The 21,100-nt window shown below is 50.7% G+C and overlaps 1 protein-coding gene across 3 annotated transcripts in view; it reads left to right on the top strand.

The window, feature by feature from the left end:
* GALNT18 (polypeptide N-acetylgalactosaminyltransferase 18) overlaps positions 1-21,100 on the top strand; it is a 339,036-nt gene that overhangs the window by 148,532 nt on the left and 169,404 nt on the right. For 2 of the 3 annotated variants that reach the window (XM_082478135.1, XM_082478136.1), the window contains exon 2: positions 18,553-18,745. The exons of the other annotated variant lie outside the window; for it this stretch is intronic. In XM_082478135.1, the coding sequence (XP_082334261.1) occupies positions 18,553-18,745 (193 nt within the window). The remainder of the gene's footprint in view (positions 1-18,552; positions 18,746-21,100) is intronic. 3 annotated transcript variants of the gene reach the window in all.

The raw sequence follows: 21,100 nt of genomic DNA, 5'->3' as shown, positions 1-21,100 counted from the left end.
GAAGTGGATGCTAAGGGAGGCTGAGTGGCCTGTGGGGTCAGGGCTCTGAGGATGCTGCGGGGAAGGACTGCCTGTTCCCCGATGCCCCTGCTGCCTCGCCAGCCTCCGAGGGCCTCTCTGGGCTCCTGAGGAAAAGCCTGGGCTGCCAGTGAAGGGGACGCCACAGATGGGAACAGTGAGGCCCACGTGATGCCATGAGGTATCAGAAGCACGTATAATGAGGGGCAGGTTTGCAGAGCTGCCCAGATGCCTTTCATCCACTCCCTCTGTGAGTCCCCGGGAACAGTCTAGGCCTGTGGTTTGGGGCCTTCGTTAGTGCTGCACCATCTGCGACTGTCACAGAGGCAAGAAAACAGACTGGCTCCTTTGTGTTTATATAGTTCAGACTGCCTTTCCTGGCTCCCGGGATCCAAAGACTAGTCTCCTCAGAGCTGGCTTATTGGCAGTGACGTAGAGTGCTGCATTCTGCCGGCCCCATCTCCAGAGGCAGCAGTTGCACCCGACACACTCTCCCTACCAAACCCTGGTGGCAGCAGTAGGTCTGAATGACCCTCTGTCGGTATGACCGTCCATCTGTCCAGCCAGCCAGCCCTCCCGCCCCTTGTGGAATGGCGGTACACAGGCAGTACACCTGTTTACCTGTCCATCTCATACCTACGTGTGAGGTCACTGGAGGCAGGGAGGCTGCCTCATCTTTGCATCCTTCCCGCCATGGTTCCCAGCCTTTCCCAGCACCAACACCTGCAGAATCTGCTGCAGCCCCTCTGCAGTGACTGCTGGCTAAGCCGGTGTTCTCTAAGTGGAGGGGGGCACTTTGATTTCTAGGGGTGCTGTTTGAAAAAGCCCCCAGTTCCAAGAATCCTGCCAACAGGAAACAAAGGGAAGCGGGGGTTCAACGAAGAGCCTGTGAGATCCTCCCACCCCCAACCTGGCCTCTTTTACTCTCTGGCAACCTCCCTGCAGCCCAGGCTCAGCGGCTCTGTTTCTCAACCTGCATGCTGGGGAACACTGCGTCATAAATACAGTTTGTGGCGTAGAGAAAAGACTCAGAATCTCAAAACAAGACTCAGCCGTTTATGAGAACTTATGGCAGGAGGGAAGATGGAGCTCACCAGCGGGGCTGGGACCATCACGGCTCCGGGCCTTGAGTGGCTTTCTTTTCTATACCTGAGTATATCCAAGTGCCTTCCACAATTTGCCCTGGGTAGGGGGAATCTTCTGATGCTCAGGTCGGGAAAATGAGACATCATGATGCTCAGATGAGGAAAATAGACCTTGGCATCATCAGTTATTAAATTTCCAAAAGGCTGTTTGAAAGAAGGTGATGATACCATATTGCTACATCTGAGAGAAGGCATAGTATTTGTCCAATAAAACACGGTATGTAAAAGGATTACAGTACTTGTTCAGGGGATAAAACACTAAGGGTTGCTTTGTTACTTGAGATGTGCGATGGTTTGAATTGACATGAAGTTCTCTTGATAGGGAGGAGCTCACTTCTTAGGACTTGTTAATAATTACCCTGTAGACCTTCTGCTCCAGAATCTTGGGGGATGGCCCATCTTGGGGTGAATCTGTATTTTCCCCAGACTTTCCAAGTGGACTTCTGTGTACGCACTGCAGTTTGGAAAGTACTCCCCAACCCAGTGGTTCTAAATCTTGGCTGTGTATTGGAATCACCTGGAGAGGTTAAAAAATGAAACAAACAAAAAAGATGCCTGGACCCTACCTGCAGAGATTTTGAATCGGTCAGTCTGGTGTAGGCCTGGGCATTTGTAGTTTTGTTGTTGTTTTGCTCCCCAGTTAGCACTGATGTGCAGTCAGGGTTGGGAACTCGGGTAAGCCACAGCCTCAGGGACAGTGCCTGTCTGTGCTCTGTGGGTGCATGTGTGTGTGTGTGTGTGTGTGTGTCTTCTGGGCTGATTCCAACCCTCAGAGACATATATGGCCTGGACCTGGGCTCACTCCAGAACACCGAGTGGTTCCCTTTGATGCCTCTGGCTGGCCATCAGATAGGCATGACAGCCTCTGCTGTGTGTTCAGAGGATTTTGCTGGAGTCCAGAGAAGAGCCTCTATCACATTGCCTCTCCTGGCTCTGGGTCAGAAAAACCCCTCTGAAGGAGCAGAGGGTCACAGCTGCAGCTGGAACCAGCCAGTCCTGGGGGTGTTCTGATTATCAAATGGTGGATGACTTAGCCTGGGGCAGCAGCAGCCGATGTAGTGGATGCCGCGGAGCCATGGGCTTGACACTTGGCATCGGCTTCTGTGTATTAGTGGAAAAGCCAGCAGAACCCTCTTCACCTCCCCCCGCCGTCCTCCCTCTCTGAGCACATGCACACACACCCTCTTCTATCTTCTCTCCATCAAGAGCTTCCCTCCTCCTGGACCCCAGGTTAAGAAGATGCTCTCCTCCAGACACACTGGCCCTGTTCAGAGATGATCAATTCATTTTCCCGCTTTTATTTATCAAAGCCACACGTAGCTGTTAAGCAGGGCTTCTGACTTAGTATTTTTCCATGCTGAGTCTTCTAGAAATCGAACTCAAAGCCAAGGAATCGGGTCCCTTCGTTGTGCATGTCCTTATCGTTGGGTCTTTTTGAAACAGTTTGAAGACCTAAGAATACCCTGCCCAGGTCCCACTTCCGAGATTAGATGAGCTGGGGCACGTTCAGGGTGGTGTGGCCATAGACCAGGTCTCACCTTCTGTCCTGTCTCCCTCTCACTTCTGCCCTAACCTTGCCTCTCTGTGTCATCTTCAGCAAGTCCCTGAATCTTTCTGATGGAATGAATGACTTGGCCTTTTTCTCTCCCCAGGGAAATGAGACAGATGAACTCACTAGCCTCTGGGGTTCAAACCATTTTCTTTAGCCAATGACCCTTTCTTTAAAGGGTTTCCTATACAAAACATATAAACAGACTCAATCAAAGCAGCTATGGTAGAGGCGGAAAGAGGGACCACAGCCCTCCCCTTCCCCCAACACAGGGTCCATTTTCCAAAAGGGGGCTCCATAGAAGCTCTTGAAAACCACTCTTAGCTAGGTTATTTTCAACTGGGGGGGGGCATCTTCTCTCCTATGGGGTGTCCATATCAAAGTCTTTGGAAAGTAGGGTTAGGTGGCACGCATACTTTGAAGAAGCATATTCCAAAATGGCCATTATTTTTATTTGTTTTCAGTTGTGATAGTTAATTTATTTTCAAATTTCAAAGAATATGAAAGGAGGATAGGGATTTTTAACATTTATGAAAAGGAGGCATTGATTTATAAAAGGTAGCAATCCATTGATCTAGATCATTGTTTTGCAAAATGCTGGTCACAACCCATTAGTAGGTCATAGAATCAATTTCCTAGGTCACAACCAGCATTCGTTCTTAACAAAATATTGTAGCATAAAATAGAATATACCAGAGTTAGTCACATATGGTAAGGCTAAAGACTGTTTTGTAAATTGTGGTTTCCCTTATGTATGTTTGCATGCGTGTACTAGATGTAAATATAGCTCTTACTGTAGGTTATAATCAAAAAAAGGCCAAGAGCACTGGTCTGGATGAATGGTTCCTGCGGGTCCTTTGGGCTCTGATTTTGCCTCATGTCTGCATCTGGGAACTTTCTGACCCGCCGTGCTCAGCAGTGTACTGGTGAGGAATGCAGGGAGACAAGAGCTCAGGAGGCAGGACATCTGGGCAGGGTGAGCCCCTCCCCACAGGAGAGCCCACACACTGTCCATCAGTTCCATTCCTCCTCCTGGGGCCTGGCAGGAGGAGAGGAGGTTAACATGGGGCTGACCTTGTCCAAGTCCGTGGTCTAGGATGCTGACTGTGGTGTGTCTTGTAGAAGGCGAGTGGTGTGGGTGTGTGAGGGGTCTGGGGACCTTCCCTTCATGATCCCCAACAGTGGAGGGGCTCGTCACCTCTCTCTGGTTCATAGAGGCCGCCCTCGGGACCCTGCCCAAGCTCTACCTCTCAGCCTCACCCTCTAGACTGCCTTGGTTTTTACTGCTAAGGTGCCATCCCATGGGGTCATGAGCAGAGGGCAACCTGGAGAGATCAGCACCTGTGCTATGAGGAATCCTTGGGCATTCCTGCAGAGTGACAGCCGCATAGGGGTGGAATCCCTGTGTCCTAGCCCAAGGCTGCACAGTGTGACAGACTGACCCAGAAGGAAAAGTCACCACCTCCCACCCAACTCCCCAGCCAGGCAGATCTGTCTTGATGCAGAGGCCCTCACACTGTGGCACTGGTCTCCCTCACTCCCGTGTGGCTTCCCCGACTTCCCTTCCTCTCCTGACCTTAGCAGGAATGGGGTGAGGAGCAGGAAGCCGAGGCCGACCTTCCTCGGGCATCCCAAGGCACCCCACCCCAGGGTACCAGCGGGCTCTGGGTCCTCTCGTCCTGTTAGGGAGAATAGAGGAGACTTGTGTTCTAAGTTACTCTGTGTACCTGACTCTGGTGGGGAAGATGAGAAAGTGATGAGTAACTACCTCATAAACTCCCCACTGTTTGCTCATAATTCTATCCCAGCACCCAGCATAGTACCTGCCCATAACTACAGCAACAATTGCCAGTGATTATATAGCACATGGAATGTGAGAGCCCCACATTAATTTATTCAGTCCCCACAAGGAAGCAGGTATTATGATTATCCCCACTTTTCCACATTAGAAAACTGAGGCACAGAGAGGTTAAGTGACTTGTGCCAGGTCACACAGCTAGCGAGGAGTGAAGCCAAGTTCCAGACTCCCAGCAGTGTGTCTCAGAGGTCTGATACTTCACTTCCAGACTAGGCTACCTCTGCACAGCTGCATCTCGATGCAATTTGTTGAGTACGTGAATTAACTTTCATTTATAACTCCAAATGCATAGGGTTTAATTTCCACCTCTCCATGTGCCCAGAAAGGTAGGGCAAGCCCATGTGTCTTTTTCAGTGTGCCAGGGCCCATAAGGGAGCTTCTTTCTAAGCCTCCCATCCAGAGGAAAGGGCATTAGAACTGGGTGCATCTCCTTCCCGAAGAGAAGGACATGCTAATGGATCCATGAGAGGCTGTGCAATCCAATGCCCTCTCTGGTCACCCACCAACCTTGAGGCATGGCTTGGAGGTAGAACCTCAATGCACTAGGGTCTCTGAGCAGAGCTTTCATCCTCAGATCTGAGCCTGAGAAACTCGGGCCTCCCAGGAAGTCTGGCTTGCCCCCTCGTGATCCTTTCCGGGAGTAGGAACAGGCTTTATCATGCACTTTGAAAATCCATTTGAACAGCAAATGCTCATGATTATGGAGATGCCTGAAGAAAGTTCAGACCCTGTGGATAATCCTGAGACACACTGAAGTGGCCTTGTCTGACCTTGTACATGAGGCGTGAGGGTGGATGCTTTTCAAGGCCCCTGGCTGACAGAGATAGATAAGTGTGGGACCCCCTATTCACTGGGTCCCGGACATGTAGACTTTCTTTGTCTGAAGCCCTTGCTTATTTTGTCTGGCTGAACGCCGGGCCCGCCTCCTTCCTTTGCCTCAGGTGCCCATGCAGCACGACTGGGTTGGTAAATTAAGAATTTGCCAGATGGAAAGGACTAATTTTTCCCTCTTTCAAAGTCACAGGCACGACGGTTTTTTTTGCACACTTTCCGCTGGACACATGCTGCCTCCAGAATACAGAGCGTTAAGACATCATAAAGGTTTTCACATCTTTCATGTGATAAATATTTTTACCGTCACGCTCGAGAAATGGATTTTGTTTGAAATGGCCTGTTTCCTTTGATGGCTTCTTTGACGTGGATTCAAAGCCTTTCCTGGTCCTGCAGGAGCCTGGGGTTGGGAGGGCCTGTTTGTTAACTTTTTCCAAAGGACAAATCCGTTTTTCCTCACTGAAATACAGCCGTGGCTGCCTGGGCTTGGGAGGTTTACGACGGAGGATGGCAATGAAAAGATGTCCAGGGAGCCAGCAGCTCCCGGGAGTGGTGGCGCTCGGTCCTGGGGCGCCCACAGCCCGGGTACCTGGGAGCCTGTGTGCAGACCCACCCAGGCCCTGGCTGCTACTAGTCCTTCTCCACTGTAAAGTGCACTTAAAGATTCAGATGTGGCTGTTGAACCCGAGTGGAGTTTTTACAAGTGTTCTTCTCTCATCTTTGAAATGACACATTTTTAATGGTCTGCCTCCATGCGGTGAGCAGCCCCTTGAGACTAGAACAATCTGTTTTCCGGACAAGCCTTTGTGGGCTGCAGTGACTGTGTGTGTGTGAGCGTGCAGCTGGTGATAACTGAGCAAAACAGGAACTCACCTCTCCTTTGGGAGCCTGGTTAATAGTCCCGGGATCTGGTGATTAATATCCTCTCCCTCCACACCTGCAGAGCACCTCTCACCTCCCCGCCAGCCTGACATGTAGGTTGCAGGTGCATCTGCTGATCTAGACCTGGGCACCAGCCTTGGCGAGGGGTGTCTGAGGGAGGATTTGCTGGTTTGTCCAAGGCTCGGGCTCTGGGGTTTGGCTTCCTCAGAGGTACTGGAAAGACTTGGTGGTCAAGCAGGTTGTCTGTCCCCAGAGCCACTTTGCAGAAATCCTCATGGGTGGTGGAGAAGACACTGAGCAGGGAATGAGGGCATTCAGGGGCTTGGTCTACTTTTCTGGTCCGAGAATCAGCAGCTACCGAGCTGTGTGACCTCGGGCAAGTCATTTAACCTCTCTGGACCTTAGTTTATTTATTTAAAAAATAAAAAGTTTGAACTAGAGGCCTAGGGGCACCATTGAACATTCTGCTCCTAAGTGGAAGCCACCAGTTCCTGTGTGAGCTGAACCACCATAGAATCACATTTGAGGACATGAAAGGGTGTTATAGAGCAGGGGTCCCTAACCCCTGGGCTGCGGACCAGCAGCGGTGCGCTGCCTGTTAGGAACCGGGCCGTACAGCAGGAGGGGAGTGGCGGGTGGGCCAGCGAGTGAAGCTTCATCTGCCGTTCCCCATCGCTCCCCATCACTCGCGTTACCTCCTGAACCAACACCTCCCCACCCCCTCCACTGTCCGTGGAAAAATTGTCTTCCACGGAACTGGTCCCTGGTGCCGAAAAGGTTGGGGACCGCTGTTATAGAGCATTTCATCCCACCCTCTTATGTTTATCCAGGAGAAAACTGAGGCCTGAAGAGAGGGAGCGACTTGCCCGTTCACAGAGTGAATGAGCTGCAGAGCCAGGGCTAGAAGGAGGTCTGTGATTCCAGTCACCTCTACAGCCTGGTTCTCCGAGTGAGGCCCCTCCAGTAGCCTCAGCGTCCCCTGGGAATTTGTTAGAAATGCACATTCTCAGGCCCCACCCTAGACCTCCTGCTGAATCAGAAACTCTGGGAGTGGGGCCCAGCATGATCATTGATTGAACAAGCCCTCTGGGTAAGTCTGATGCTTGTTAAAAGTTTGGGAACCACTGCAAGACAGCACGTGGCTGTCCCTTTAAGACCAGAAGAAAGACACTGGAAACCGGCAGGCTTCCCTGGAGAGGCTGAGACTGGAGGGAAAAGGGTAGAGTAATATGACAGAGGAAGGGATACACTCTTCCCCGCTGACCTCAGGCTGTGGATTTCCCAAAGCAAGGACTCTCCTGTAGCCTGTCCCAGCACCTAAGAGCTACAGCTGTTGCAGGCGTCTGAAGTTGGTCTGGGTTGCCGGCTGTCCTGCTGCAAAGGACTGCATTTCTTTCTCACTGTCGAGCCCAGCTGTTCCCATCTGTGCATCTGTGCCAGGAGAAGCATGCCACTTTAACATCAACAGGGTCACCAGCTAGTTCATTCCAAGAAATTGATGTGTGGAAACACTGTGTTTTATGTGTGAATGGTGAAGTGTATATTTAGAAGTCCGGGTGCTCAGCTCCAGGCTGTCAGCTCTCAGGGAAAAAAAAAAAAAAATGATGGTATGTGCTTCAGAGTTCATTATATCTCCTAGGCAGAAATCTAGGTTTAAAGGGTTGTTTTAAAGTAGCACATAACGGCACCTATAAATCCCGGTTCCTGAGGTACGTACATTTGTCACTCCCTAAAATGAGTTTTTCACATGTTCTTTATGTGGTTGGCTCAGAGCATAAAAACTTGGACCTTTACTAGCAGCTTTCATTCTGCATAATTTTTAATCAAGTCCATTTCCGTTTCCATGAGTGTGTGTGTGCACACGCTGATCTCTGGCTATCCCTACCTGCCCAGCTGTCTCAGCTGTGAGCTCAGCCACACCCAGGCCCAGAACCCACCCTGTGCGGGTGGGGAGAGGGCACGGTAGTCCCAGGCTGGCAAGGGAGCAGGTGTGAGATTTGTCTGGCTGCGAGAGGCCATCACATAGTATCTGCAGTGAGCTCACAGAGTCGGACGAATTCCTGTTCCTTGCCTGCCATGTCAGCTCAGAATGGAATGACTGTGCTTCTTCCTAGACCCCTGACTCCTTCTCTAGTTTCTTGCTAGGACCTGCCACCCTTCCTGAGCCCTAGCCTTCTCTCGTCCTTGCCAGCCCCTGCCAGGGTGCCTGATTCCTCTGTCCTCTGTCCTGGCCACGCCCAGGGTCCTGTTCTCAGTGACTTGAACATCCAGGATCGTAACTACCTTTGTCCTTTCCAGCTGGGGCTGGATTAGGTGGGCTAGGGTTGTGTCCCATGAGGCCAGTACCTGGGGAGTCAGAGTGGGCTCTCATGGAACGAGGCAGAGAGGTGATTCAGAGCCAGTGTCCTGGAGGCAGGTGCTATTGACCAGCAGGCAGATCCTAGCTAACACTTTCACCCAGCTTACAAGGTGCCAGGCACTGTTCTGAGTGCTGGACACAGGTTCACTCCTCCGTTCCTCACTGCTACCCAACAAGGCAGGTATTGTTATCCTATTTACTAGTGAGGAAACTGAGGCACAGAGCGGTTATGACCTGGCCGTCGAGTAGATGCAGTAACCAGGAGCCACAGCATGTGCTACCCCTACACCAGAGGTCAGCAAACTGCAGCCCAGGGGCCAAATCTGACCTGCTGCCCGCTGTAGAAATACTGTTCTTGGAACAAAGCCACACCCACTCATTTACATATCATCTAGGGCTGCTTTCCAGAGACATGGCAGAGTTGAGTAGTTATAACCAAGACCCCGAGACCTGCAAACCTAAAATATTCACTGCTGGTCCTTTACAGAAAAGGTTTGCCCATCTCTGCTGTATATCATACTGCTTCTCATGACTCCCATGAAATTGAATGCAGATTGTTTTATGTATGTACCAGTGGGCAATTTTTCAGATTCTCAGATGAGAAACCCCCCAAGACAATAGAACTGGAAAGCCAGAGTTTTGGGCAACCAAATGCCAACACCAGTTCAAATCACAGCAGCAGAGGCAGGGCCTCTGCTGGGATAGTGCATGACCTGCACAGAGGCAGGGATAGTTCAGTCAGAGCTGGTGGGAAAGAAGCAGAGAGGCCGGAGGGTGATTGCCGCAGTACCTGCCTCACTCCATCCAGGCTCTCTCATTCATTGTTCATTAGCTGGTGCATGAGGGACGCAGGGCCAAGGTGGCTTCAAGGTCAGGGACGAGACCCCTCCACAGCTCACGGCCACCTGCTGTCCTCATGTGCACCTGCTCCTTTGTAGAACCTGGCTGGCAGCCCTGCCCTGATTGCCTGGGTGTATCCCCTCGTGCAGTCCCAGTGCAGTGTCAGGGAGGAGAGAGCCGCTGTGCTGAGAGCTGGCAAATGGTCAGCTCTCAACAAATGTGAGCTGTTGTTCCTTTTCCTCTCAGGGTTCCAACCCTGAGAGCAGAGTATTAGAATTGCGCCTTTATAAATAGCAAAACCCACAATGATGGAACTCTTACTGGGGTAGGCAGAATAATGTGCCCCTCACAAAGATCTGTACATCCTAATCTCTGGAACCTGTGAATATGTTTCCTGACATAGCAATGGGGAGTTAAGGTTGCAGATGGAATTATGGGTGTTAATCCGTTGACCTTAAAATAGGGAGAGTGTTCAGGATTATCCAGGTGGGCCCACTGTAATCATGGGGTCCTTAAAAGTGGCAGAGGAGATCAGAAGGGGTCAGATGGATGCCACATGAGAAGGACTTAACCCACTGTTGTTGGCACTGACCATGAAGTAAGAGCGTCGTGGGCCAAGGAAAGCAGGTGGCCTCTAGAAGCTGGAAAGGAGGATTCAAGGAGTCAAGAATTCTCCGCTAGAACATCCAGAAAGGAACACAGACCTGCCAATACCTTGATTTTATCTCAGAGAGACCCTGTCAGACCCTTGACCTCCAGAGCTGCAAGGTAATAAATTTGTAGTGTTTTAAGTCACTAAATTTGTGGTCATTTGTTACGGCAGCAACGGGAAACTATTCCACTTACCAGGAGTCTGACGGTTTGCTAAGCACTTTACTGATGCCACCAACTCACCTAATCTTTGCGGTGAGTGAGAAGTATTATTATCCTCATCAAATAGATGAGCCAGCTGAGGGTCAGAGAGATTGACAAAGGTCACGTAGCCGGTCAAGGGCAGAGCTGACTTCAGACCCCCTGCAGGAGGCTGCCCTTCGCCTTCGCCGCACAGACCTGACCCTGCCTGGTAGGGAGGCATTCTGAGGAAGCTGCTCTTCTTCCCCGCAGCGCTCTTCAGGTGCCAGAGGAAGGTCTTCCGGATTTGGCTTTGCCATGATGAATGAAGTTGTTACGCAGAGGATTTGAATGGCGTGGGACCTGAGGCTGTCAGAGCTCCTTTCTTCCGATTATCTCCAAGCCCTTTCCTGCCAGATCCCACTTCTTTCTCTTAGCAGTTCTCTTAGTTTTCTCTTTCTGGAAGAGAAAGCCCAATTGTAGGGGCTGCTGGCAAAAGACCTTCAGCTCGTGTCCTAATGCACGCCTAGAAGTGGAGAGGGGGGAAGACCCTCATCTCAACAGAATACTTCTCTTCTTTACTAGTAGGGCTCTCAGCACATAAAACATCTGAAAATTTCCCCTTAGGAGCCCAAGTACAAGGGGAGGCGTAATGTCTTGCTTTTCGAGGTATAAGAAAAGCATCACGATGACGTGCTCAAGTCCTCCTTTTTCTCTCTAATGGAACACAGACACTGGGGAGTCTCTCTCACAGACTGGGAAACGGGGATTTGCCCAGTGTTGGAGGTGAGGGTCGACTGAGGCCTCCTGCTTCTTAGGACCACCTGCTTCCCACAGGCTCTGGGTGCCTCACTCTGGCTGGGACAGGCCGAGGGGCCCCACTTTGGGCCGGGGTCTGGGTGTTGGAAGAGAAGGGAGGTGGACACGCATCCCGGGCCGTGGAAGCGGCATGGCCGACCGACGGCAGGCGGAAGGCAGCCGGGACTAGCCGCTGCTGTGCTGGGGTGAACCACCCCCTGTGTGGTGGTGTGAATCCTGCCTCGTGAGCACTGCTCCGATGAACGGGCTTTGATGCTCTGCAGACGCTGCTGCCTGGGCTTCTGGGGCTGGCGGGGCCCAGGCATCAGGCTCTTTAGTGAGAACAATGGTCCCTCATCATCAGCAGGAAGCCAGCAGGCAGGTGATGCAAACGTACATTTCTGGATATTCAATTAGCCCTTTTCTTTTTAACACCAAATAAAGCATGCAACAAGACATCTCAAGAACGGGAGAAAACTTTTCTAAAAATCATTGAATTGTACTTTTGAAAAGGGTGAATTTTATGGTATGTAAATTGCACCCCAATAAAGCTATTAAAAAAATAAAAGGAATGGAAGGAAAGGCAACAGCTTTTAAGAATTCTTATCTGGGCTATTCAGCACTGCTGGCTCTATTATTTAATGCTTAGCCTTCATCTTTCCAAAAGCTGACTTCACAGTGGCTCTCCCCAGAAGCCTGGCAGTCTGTTCCTGTTTCACAGTGAAGGAAATGGAGACTTGCAGGGCTGGGCTGTGGAGCTTGTCCAGAAAGAGTGAAGAGCAGGCCCAGTTGTGGGGTGAGAGGAGGTCCCCAGGACACTCCTGGAGGAGGACCAGGAGACAGGACAGTCTGTGCCTGTCCCCCGGATGGACTTAGACCTAAGGCCCCAGTGCACGTGGCAGGCAGTTACTGGGGACACCGCCCTGGCTGTCCTGCTTCCTCCCACCTCCCTGCTCCTGGGCTCTGGATCTCACCACCAAACACCAAAGCTTCAGAAACCAAAATAGCACTGGCTGCAGCGCTGGCTGCAGGGCAGAGTGAGACCCCCTCCCCAGCCACCCTCAAAGCTTTCTTAGCTCTGCCTGAAAGAGGGGCATATAGGAAACCGAGAAAAACCATAAGAAACAAGAGGGCTCCACTGCTTTCCTGGGGTAATAGCCCTAAAGGTGCCCATACAGAGGGACCAGAAGCAGAGCTGCCACTTCCAATGAGCACACAGTCCAGCGTGGGCAGCGGGCTAAGGGTCCTCAGCCATGTGAGCCACGTCCTAGGTGGCTCTGTCTGTCCCCTCGGTAGAGCTTGGCCAGTCCTGCTGTCCAGCCCCAAATCACTTTGACCTCCAGCAACAATCATGCAATGGAACCCCTTCTGTTGCTATTTTAGGATTCACCCTAAAATCCAAGGGCAGAGTCAGGTGCTGGGTTTTTGATTTGGGAGAGGTCTGGGCTACAGCCTCTCCTGCAGCTCCTCCAAAAAAAAGCCACCAGCACCTCAGAGTTTCCACTGAAGTGCATGACAGGAGCTGACAAAATGGCTCAGCTTCAAAAGATGGGGATCTCCAGGAACGTGGTCCTAGAGGGGACAGGTGGTCAGAAGTGGGTGGGACTGGGCAACATCACAATGTCGGTTTCACTCCCAAACCCATTTTCTTTTCACTTCATTGTGCAGTCTCAGCACCGCCCAGACTCTGGAGCAAAAGCAGCTGGGCGAGCCCTCGTTCGGGCTGCTCCCTGAAACAGCTGCCCTCACGCAGGTACTCCTCCTGCTTTCAGCACAGCGGCTTCATGAGCCTCACAGGCTTGGCTGGATCTCCAGACGTGCTCATCGTGCCTGCCTGGTGGGCCTGGGCTAAGTGCTCAGCCCTGCGGCCTTGGATGCATTAATTGCTCAAAGCTTCGCAAGCTGCTTTCCTGCCCCAATTCCCTCCTGTCTCAGTGAATTAGCATGGAAGCTGTCAGGACCTGAATCTGTAATTCTCTGTTCTCATTAGTGGGCTGCATGTCAAACACTGTGGGCATATCTCTGAGACCATATTGTGGCATTTCCTGGATGCCCTCTGTGATCACTGGCAGAACTTTCTGGAAAACAGGTCATGCACAGTGACGCCCAGGCACTAACATGGGGAACGGATGAGCTGAGTGAAAGGTCTCCAGAAACCCATAATTCTTTCTCACAGGGGCCTCCGGAGGAAGGGCTCGAGCAAGTAATAGTCAAATTGTACTTAACCAGCCAGGCACAGACGCTAACCAATGTGCATGAATGCTGGTCACAGCGTGGCGCAGGATCCCGGGGCTCCTGGGCGGGCCGGGCATACACCTTTCAGTTGCTGGCTGATGGAAAGATCTGGATCATTCCAAGAAAAGGGCCAGAGCAGCTGGGGTTAGAGGGCCACCCGGAGGGACTCTGGGAAGAAGCTGTTTGCCAGCGCTGTGAAGGTATCTCAGTGGTTTAACAACTGCTGTGAACCATTGCAGACCAACTCAGCAGCGTCCCGGGACCTGAAATTTCTCCAGTCCTCAAGCCAGACCGTGTATCTAGCCCACGACGTGGAGGCGGGGCCGCCGTCAGGAGTATGGTTTCAGCGTCAAGTTCTTTTACATCTCTGACCTGCAGTTTCCTCTCATCTATGATGTGAATGATAGAACCTATATCACAGGGCCACTACGATGGCCTGGCCTCACCACCTGGCAGGGCCAGTGCAATGGAATTGGGGTACAGTGTATGAGGGGATCAGCTCCAGGGGCAAAGGTTTTGCAGCAAACACCCAAGATTAGTCTGTAGTCCCCTCCTCAGTGGACCTCAAATCATTTCTGAGTGGCACTTTGCCACTTTGGACAGTACCTTTGGGGATGGTTAGTAGGTGGCACTTTGGCATACGTGCTTGTAGGTTCATAAACTATTTCCAAATCATATGGCCAATCCGGGGCCTTTCAAACTTACAGTCTGCACTGTTGTTCTTCCTTCCCCATCCACTGGCCGTCCCAGGCCTGCTGGGACCCTGACAGCTCTGGTTCTTGTTCTCCAGTTTCTGCTCTGTAGAGCCATCTGTCCAGAGGCTGAGGGAGACAGTTGGCCATGGGAGGTCCCGAGCAGAGAGGGGCATAGCATGGCAGCGTCTCCCCAGCCGATGGGTTTCCTCAGGCCCCACTGGGGCTCCCTTCCTGCCCACACCACGTGGTTGTTCATGGTGAGTCAGGGAAGGCAGAGGAATAGCTCCCCTGCCTGGGCATTACACAGGTGCCGTTTGAGCCCCGTGTGTGGCCGTCTGGTGAAATGTCCCTTCAGCGTTCCCTCTCAGCCTCTTCTCCGTAGGACACAGACAAGCGCCAGGGCCGGGTGAGGAATGGGCTGGGACCACAGCCTCTGTGCTGTACTAAGGACCCTCCAAACACTCTGGCTCGGCCGCCAGACTGAGTTCACTGTGCCATGAATGACCTCTTCCCTTGGGGGCCCTCAGCCCCCGGCATAGACACCTCTCTCTGGTCACCCCCTCAGCTGGTCAGGCATGGCCGAGTAGGTCTGAACCCCAGCAGGGGCCACAGCCTGCATATCCTCCTGGGGGGGGGCGGGTCTCATCCCTGGGTGAGAGACATCCGTGGGTCTGGCCCCTCACCAGATGTGTCCAGACACCCCTGGTCCCCTGCGGGGGACCCAGCCGATGCTCTTGCCTGGGGCCTCTTTACCGCTCCAGCTACGTCAGACATGGTCCTCCTTGTAGGTCTGCTTTCTTAGTGGAGAGTGAGGGGAGTTGGGTCTAGGACTGGTTAAAGGGAGGCCACTCTCTGTAGACATGGAGACCCTTCATCTGGGGGCTGCACAGCGGCAGCATCTTCCAGAGCTGGGACCTCAGGGCAAGGCCATTCCTCTTTGTGATCTGAACTCAAGAAGTGTCAGTGGAAGAGCCACCCCGGTGGGCTGTGAGGCTGTGTGGGTCCTTAGCCTCTGATGCTCACTGAGCTAACATTTATTATGTGCCAGGCACTGTGCTAAGCTCCTTACATGGACCATCTCATTGAATACACTCCAATAACCTATGAAGAAGGTACTTTTAGTATCCATTCCACTTTCCAGATGAGGAACTGAAGTGCAGATAAGCTAGACTGAACTGGTAAGTGGTCGAGCTGGAGTATGGATTCTGTCTCTACAGCCAGTGCTCTTAAGGAAACAAAATGAATGGATTAGCAGAGGCAAAGCCTTCTTACCTAAGAGATGTCAAATGTAAGGTGTAGAGCAGGGGGTCATGCTTTTTCTTAAAGGGCCAGAAAGTACATATTTTCCACTTTGCAAGCCATATGGTCTCTGTCATACCCACTCTGCCTTTGTAACTCTAAAGCAGCTATAGGTAATATGTAAGCAAGTGAATGTGATGTGTTCCAATAAAGCTTTATTTACATAACAGATGGTGGGCCAGATTTGGTCCTCAGACCATAGTTTGCCACTCATGATGCAGAGGAAAGCTTCAATGCCCTTGACAAACTGGGTGACCTCAGATTAGTCATTTAACATCTTCATCTTTGGTTTCCTCTAATAACTAACCACTGTGGGGTACTTATTAACTGATTTATTTTAAAATGATGCACTGAGCCCCTTGTAAGAGCCACGTACTGTGCTGGGAGCCAAAGATACAGCAGGGAACAAGACAGAGGTCCTCCTGTTCTCATGGAGTCCACACCCATGAGCATGACAGAGATAACCTTGGGTAAGGACATCAGCTAGCACGGTACTTGGCTCAGGCAGAAATTCAACAAATATACCTCTTCCCATTGTCATGCCCCTGACTCATTATTCAGGACCCACTGCTTTCAAGTTTGTTGTCATTTGTACCCACACTGAGTAAAAAGGCAGGAGCATGTGGTGGAACCCAGGACTTTAATATGTTTATAATCCATTTTTATGAAACACTGGCCTAATTGTGAATTATAATTTTTTCATTAACTGATCTCATTTTCCTTGGTGATATACATTTAGGTATGTGAGAGCAGTAAAACTCCATTTCTGTTAAATATTATATGATTCAGTTGATAAACTGATTTAGATTTTTACTACCCCCCATTCCAAATGAGTGAGTCATCCATCTTTTGAGAGATAACAAGGACCTTCAAGATCAGGCGAGCCCCGTGTTTCCCTTCAAGCGTACCTAGTTGGGGGGCCAAAGACAGCCTGAATTCTGGGATGGAGCTTTGAGCAGCACCATGGTCCTAAAAGCTCTTGCTTTGTCATAGAAATGCACATGTAGTTTGCATTTTACTCTTTAATATGTCCTAATATGTTTAACATATCTGAGTTTCCTTCTGTATCTTCAAGGAAAATTGGTAACTGAGATGATAGGTCATGTTTGTCTTTGGAATTCACCTCTATCCAGCCCTTTGCTCTGTAGAGGCAGTGTAGCTTAGTGGTTAGGACTACTGCCTCGGGGGACAGACATCCTGAGATTGCACCTCAGCTACTGCACTTCCTTCTGAGTGAACCGGGGCAAGTTTCCCATCCTCTCTGTGCCTCACCTTCATTATCTGTAAAATGGAGACAGTAGCACTTCCCACCTGGTAGGGTGAATTGAGTCGATATGTGAAAAATGCTTATGGCAGAGCCTGACTCATGGTAAACACTCAGCAAGTGCTCGCTGTGATAGTTATCCCAGGAGTTACACGGATCTCCAGTGTGGGGTATGTCCCAAGGACATGGCCCCCGAAGAGGAGAGGTGCGTACACATGTTCACCCAGCGCCTGTGAGTCCCAGCTCCATTTACACACGTTTTGGCATCTCTCCGACTAAGGTCTCTGGCATCGGCATGCTCGCTCTGCTTTCAGAATCTCCGGCTCTCTAATTTGCAGGGAGCTACAACAGCTCCCTTCTGTGCATGACACCCTCTGTGCACCTCCGGTGATGGGGGCTTCCTCCCCCTGCAACACCCCTTCCTAGGTGCTGGAAGGGTCCCCCTCTTACTCCTAGGCCTCCTCCCCTTCCCAGACTGGCTCTTCCAAGAGTCCGTCAGGAGGAAGTGGTGGTAAGAGCTGTGGTCTGCAGCTCTGAGCTCTCCAACCTTGAAGACCATGGAACCCTATAGCCCCTGGCCTGTCTCAGCCTGTACCTTTAAGTTACCTGGCATAGGTGTGCATGCACCTACTGGCTCCATACAGACAGCTGAGGGGACTTTGGCAAGTGTCCCAAGCCTGCCTCTCCTGTTCCTAACCCCGCTTCTGCTTCCTCCTGGTCCCTGTCTCATTCCAGGCTCCTGACTCTGTCTCTTACATCATGTTTATGAGCATGGAAGGCACCGTCCAGTGACCTTGGTATCTCTGTCCAGTTTTTCTGATTGCTGACCTTGAATGGTGGGCCTGACTACCTGTCCCTGGGAACGAATTCCATAGTCTTGACCTGTCAGCCTATGTCCTGGCAAGACCTACCCATTATCGCCATAGAAGAAGGACTTAAATGACCCTCCAGGCTCCTCTTGCTATAGCAACCCTGATTACCATTTGTTTTGCACTTATTCTGAGACAAGTGTTTTATATACATGATTGTAGGTAATCCTCACAGACCTTGGGCGTGGTGGGTGGGTATTATTATTCCCACATTACAGGTGGGGAAATCAAAGCGTTGAGAGGTTGAGTGTTTGCTTGCGGTCATGTAGCCAGTGAACGGTGGAGCAGGGATTTATTTGAATCCAGGCCTCTGCTCTTATAGGTAATAATGCCTCTTCCATTTTTCTTGGAAGCTTCCAGGAAAACGATGAGCTCTTCTTGACCTGGTGTGAGCACTGCCCCCCACAAAGTCTACCAGGGGTCCAATGAGCAGTGCCCAGAGTGCGTGGAGGTTTGGGGGTGGTATGGCTGTCCCCTGTGCCAACGATTCCCTATCCTGGTGGGCAGAGCCTGAAGCAGCAGGAGGCAGTCTGGCCGAGGGTCCTTGCAGCCAGGTGAATGTCATACGGTGGGACCAGGAAACTCACAGCAGGACCAGACAGTGGAGACAGAGGTGGACTGGCAAGAACTGGGCAGGGGAGCAGATGCCCAGCTCGGGGACCTGGGTGTGGGACAGGTTCAGAGCTGGCAGGGAATGGGGGTGCGATCTGGGGAAAGAGAAGCAGAAGTCCCATTCGCGGGCTGGGACCGGCATCTCTGATGAGAAGGCAGACTGGGAAAGGAGAAGGTTCTAACTGAAAGCCATGGGGCATCAGGATCACACCCATCGGCTTCCCAGCAGACCCTGTTGGGTATATTTCTATATCCGTTGCACTAGTGGTTGTTGGGTGGGTGAATGGATGTATGGATGGATAAATGAGTTTGCGGAAGCATGAAGATTCTAGTCTCCCTTCCCCCACCCCCAAAGTTGGGGCTAAGATTGTTTTACCCAAGGCAATGGTGAGGAAGGGAAAGGGGTTGTCATGGTATATGCAGGGGTGCACTCTGACCCACTGTCTCCTTATCCCTTCTTTCTCCAGAGGCCCCCGCCAAACCTGAGGAGGCAGAGGCTGAGCCCTTCACAGACTCCTCTCTGTTTGCACACTGGGGCCAGGAGCTCAGCCCCGAAGGCCGGCGTGTGGCCCTGAAGCAGTTCCAGTACTACGGCTACAATGCCTACCTCAGTGACCGCCTACCCCTCGACCGGCCCCTGCCTGACCTCAGACCCAGTGGGTGAGCAGAGTTAGTGGCCGGGCCCTTGTTGACCTGCAGGTGGGGAGGTGGGGTCACCACAGTGCTGGGGACAGAGCTAGGACTTGGTGTCTGGACTCCTGGGTCTCTTCCCGGCTTCAGTCAGGGTCTGCCCCCTTGGCCTGCATCAGGCAAGTCACTCTCTCCCTACTCCCCCAGCCTCAGTTTCTCCATCTGCTAAGCAGGGGGAAGGCTTTCTCCCATTAGAAATTTGGAGGATTAACAACCTAATTTAATCCTTAAGGGAACGAGAATCATCTGGCATTCCTGTTAATAAGTCATTTTAACCCAATCAGTTGCATTTTTATGAAGAACTATTTTTTTTCTGTAAATTAGTTTTTTAAAGTACATCCATCTTCTGAGGCTAACAAGTCATTACACCCAACAGAGAAGTCTGTCTTGACTTCTCTCTTCGTTACAGAAGATGTTCCTTTAAGGTTCAGTTAGAATTTTTATTACTCCTAATTATTAAAAATGTGGGCATGTACCGTAGCTGAGAAAATCTCATTAACTTTTGTGAGCTCCCCACCAACGCCTTCTTTTCTCCACTTTCCCCTTATTTTTAAAATTTTCTTAAAGCTGCAAACCACAGTGAGCTTATATCTGGAGTTTTCAGAAAAGATCTTGCTGCTGGGCTTGGGGGCTATATTCTTTGGGAAGGAGAGTTCAGTTCAGTTTCATAGACATTTATTGAGTACCTGATGTATGCCATTTAGTTGGGTGTGGTTTTTCTTGGCCCAGGAGAACTTGGCTGGGCTCTAGGGATGAAAGAGCAGCTGAGGATCTACAAGGGGAGAGAAGAGTATATGTTCATTTAAAGGATATTTATTGAGCACTTATTATGTGCCAGAATAGTCTAGACCCAGAGATAGAGCAGTGAACAAAACAGACAGGAATCCTTACCCTCGGGGAGCTTGTGTTCTATTCTAGTTAGGTGAGGACAGATAATAAACAAAGCAAAGTCACCTATGTAGCAGGTTAGATAGTAGTAAGTACTGTGGGGAAATGTAAGGTGGAAGAGGGAGATCGGAACAGCCTGGAATAGGAGGAGGGGTTGAATTTTTAATGAGATGGTCAGAGAAGGCCTCACTAAGAAGGTGACATTTGAGCAAAGACCTAGAGGAGATGAGGAAGTGAGCCATGTGGATACTCAGGGGAAAAACTTTCTGGGCAGAGGGAGCAGCATGTGCAAAGTTCCTGAGGCCAACATGTGCTGGCATGTTTGAAGAAAAGGAAGGAGGTTCTTGTGGCTGGAACAGAGCAGGCTAGAAGGCAGTAGTTGGAGATGAGATCAGAGGGGCAACAGGAAGCAGATCAAGTCGGGGTGGGGGGTTGGTAGTTCTCAAACTTGGCCACACATTCAACTCCTCTGGGAGCTTTAAAATAATCCTGATACCAGGCTCTACCCTAGACCAATTGTGCAAGAGTTTCCAGAGGTGGAACTCAGTGCCCATGTTGTTTAGAGTTCTCAGGTGATTCCCATGCACAGCCCAGGTTAAGAATTGCAGAGAAGGGCTCTGTTAACTGTTGTAAGGTATGTGACTTTTACCCTGTGATGGGCTCCATGGGAAGAGAGCCACATGAAGAGAGACATAGGGTGAGGTCTGGAAGGGTCCTGAGCTCAGGAGCTTCTGTCCCTGTGGAGTTGGGGGTACATCTCCCTCCCAATATGTGGATGTGCTCACCAACCTGGATGCTCTCTGAATTCCATATTTTAGGGATTTTTATGGAGGCATCATTACGTAGGCATGATTGATTATTAACTCATTTTCCAGCCTCTCCCCTCTCTCCAGAGAATGGGGGGTAGGACTGAAAGTCCCAAACTTCTAATCATGGCTTGGTCTTTCTGGTAACCAGCCCTCATTCAGGAGCCTGACAAGAATCTTCCTCATTAGATCAAAAGATACTCTGACCTGGGCAGAAGACCTAAATAGACATTCCTCCAAAGAAGACATACAGATGGCCAACAGGCACAGGACAGATGCTCAACATAGCTAATTATTAGAGAAATGCAAATCAAAACTATAATGAGGTATCACGTCACACCAGTCAGAATGGCCATCATCAAAAAGTCTATACATAATAAATGAGGGTGTGGAGAAAAGGGAACCCTCCTACACTACTGGTGGGAATGTAAATTGGTGCAGCCACTATGGAGAACAGTATGGAGGTTCCTTAAAAAACTAAAAGTAGAACTACCATATGACCCAGCAATCCCACTCCTGGGCATACATCTGGAAAAGATGAAAACTCTAATTCAAAAAGATACATGCATCCTGATGTTCATAGCAGCACTATTTATGGTAGTCAAGTAATGGAAGCAATCTAAACGTCCAT

This window comes from Balaenoptera physalus (assembly GCF_965194825.1).
Source record: "Balaenoptera physalus genome assembly, chromosome: 10".
Classification (NCBI taxonomy): domain Eukaryota; kingdom Metazoa; phylum Chordata; class Mammalia; order Artiodactyla; family Balaenopteridae; genus Balaenoptera; species Balaenoptera physalus.
The sequence above is the reverse complement of the archived record's forward strand: the minus strand, read 5'-3'. Positions and strand labels throughout refer to the sequence as shown.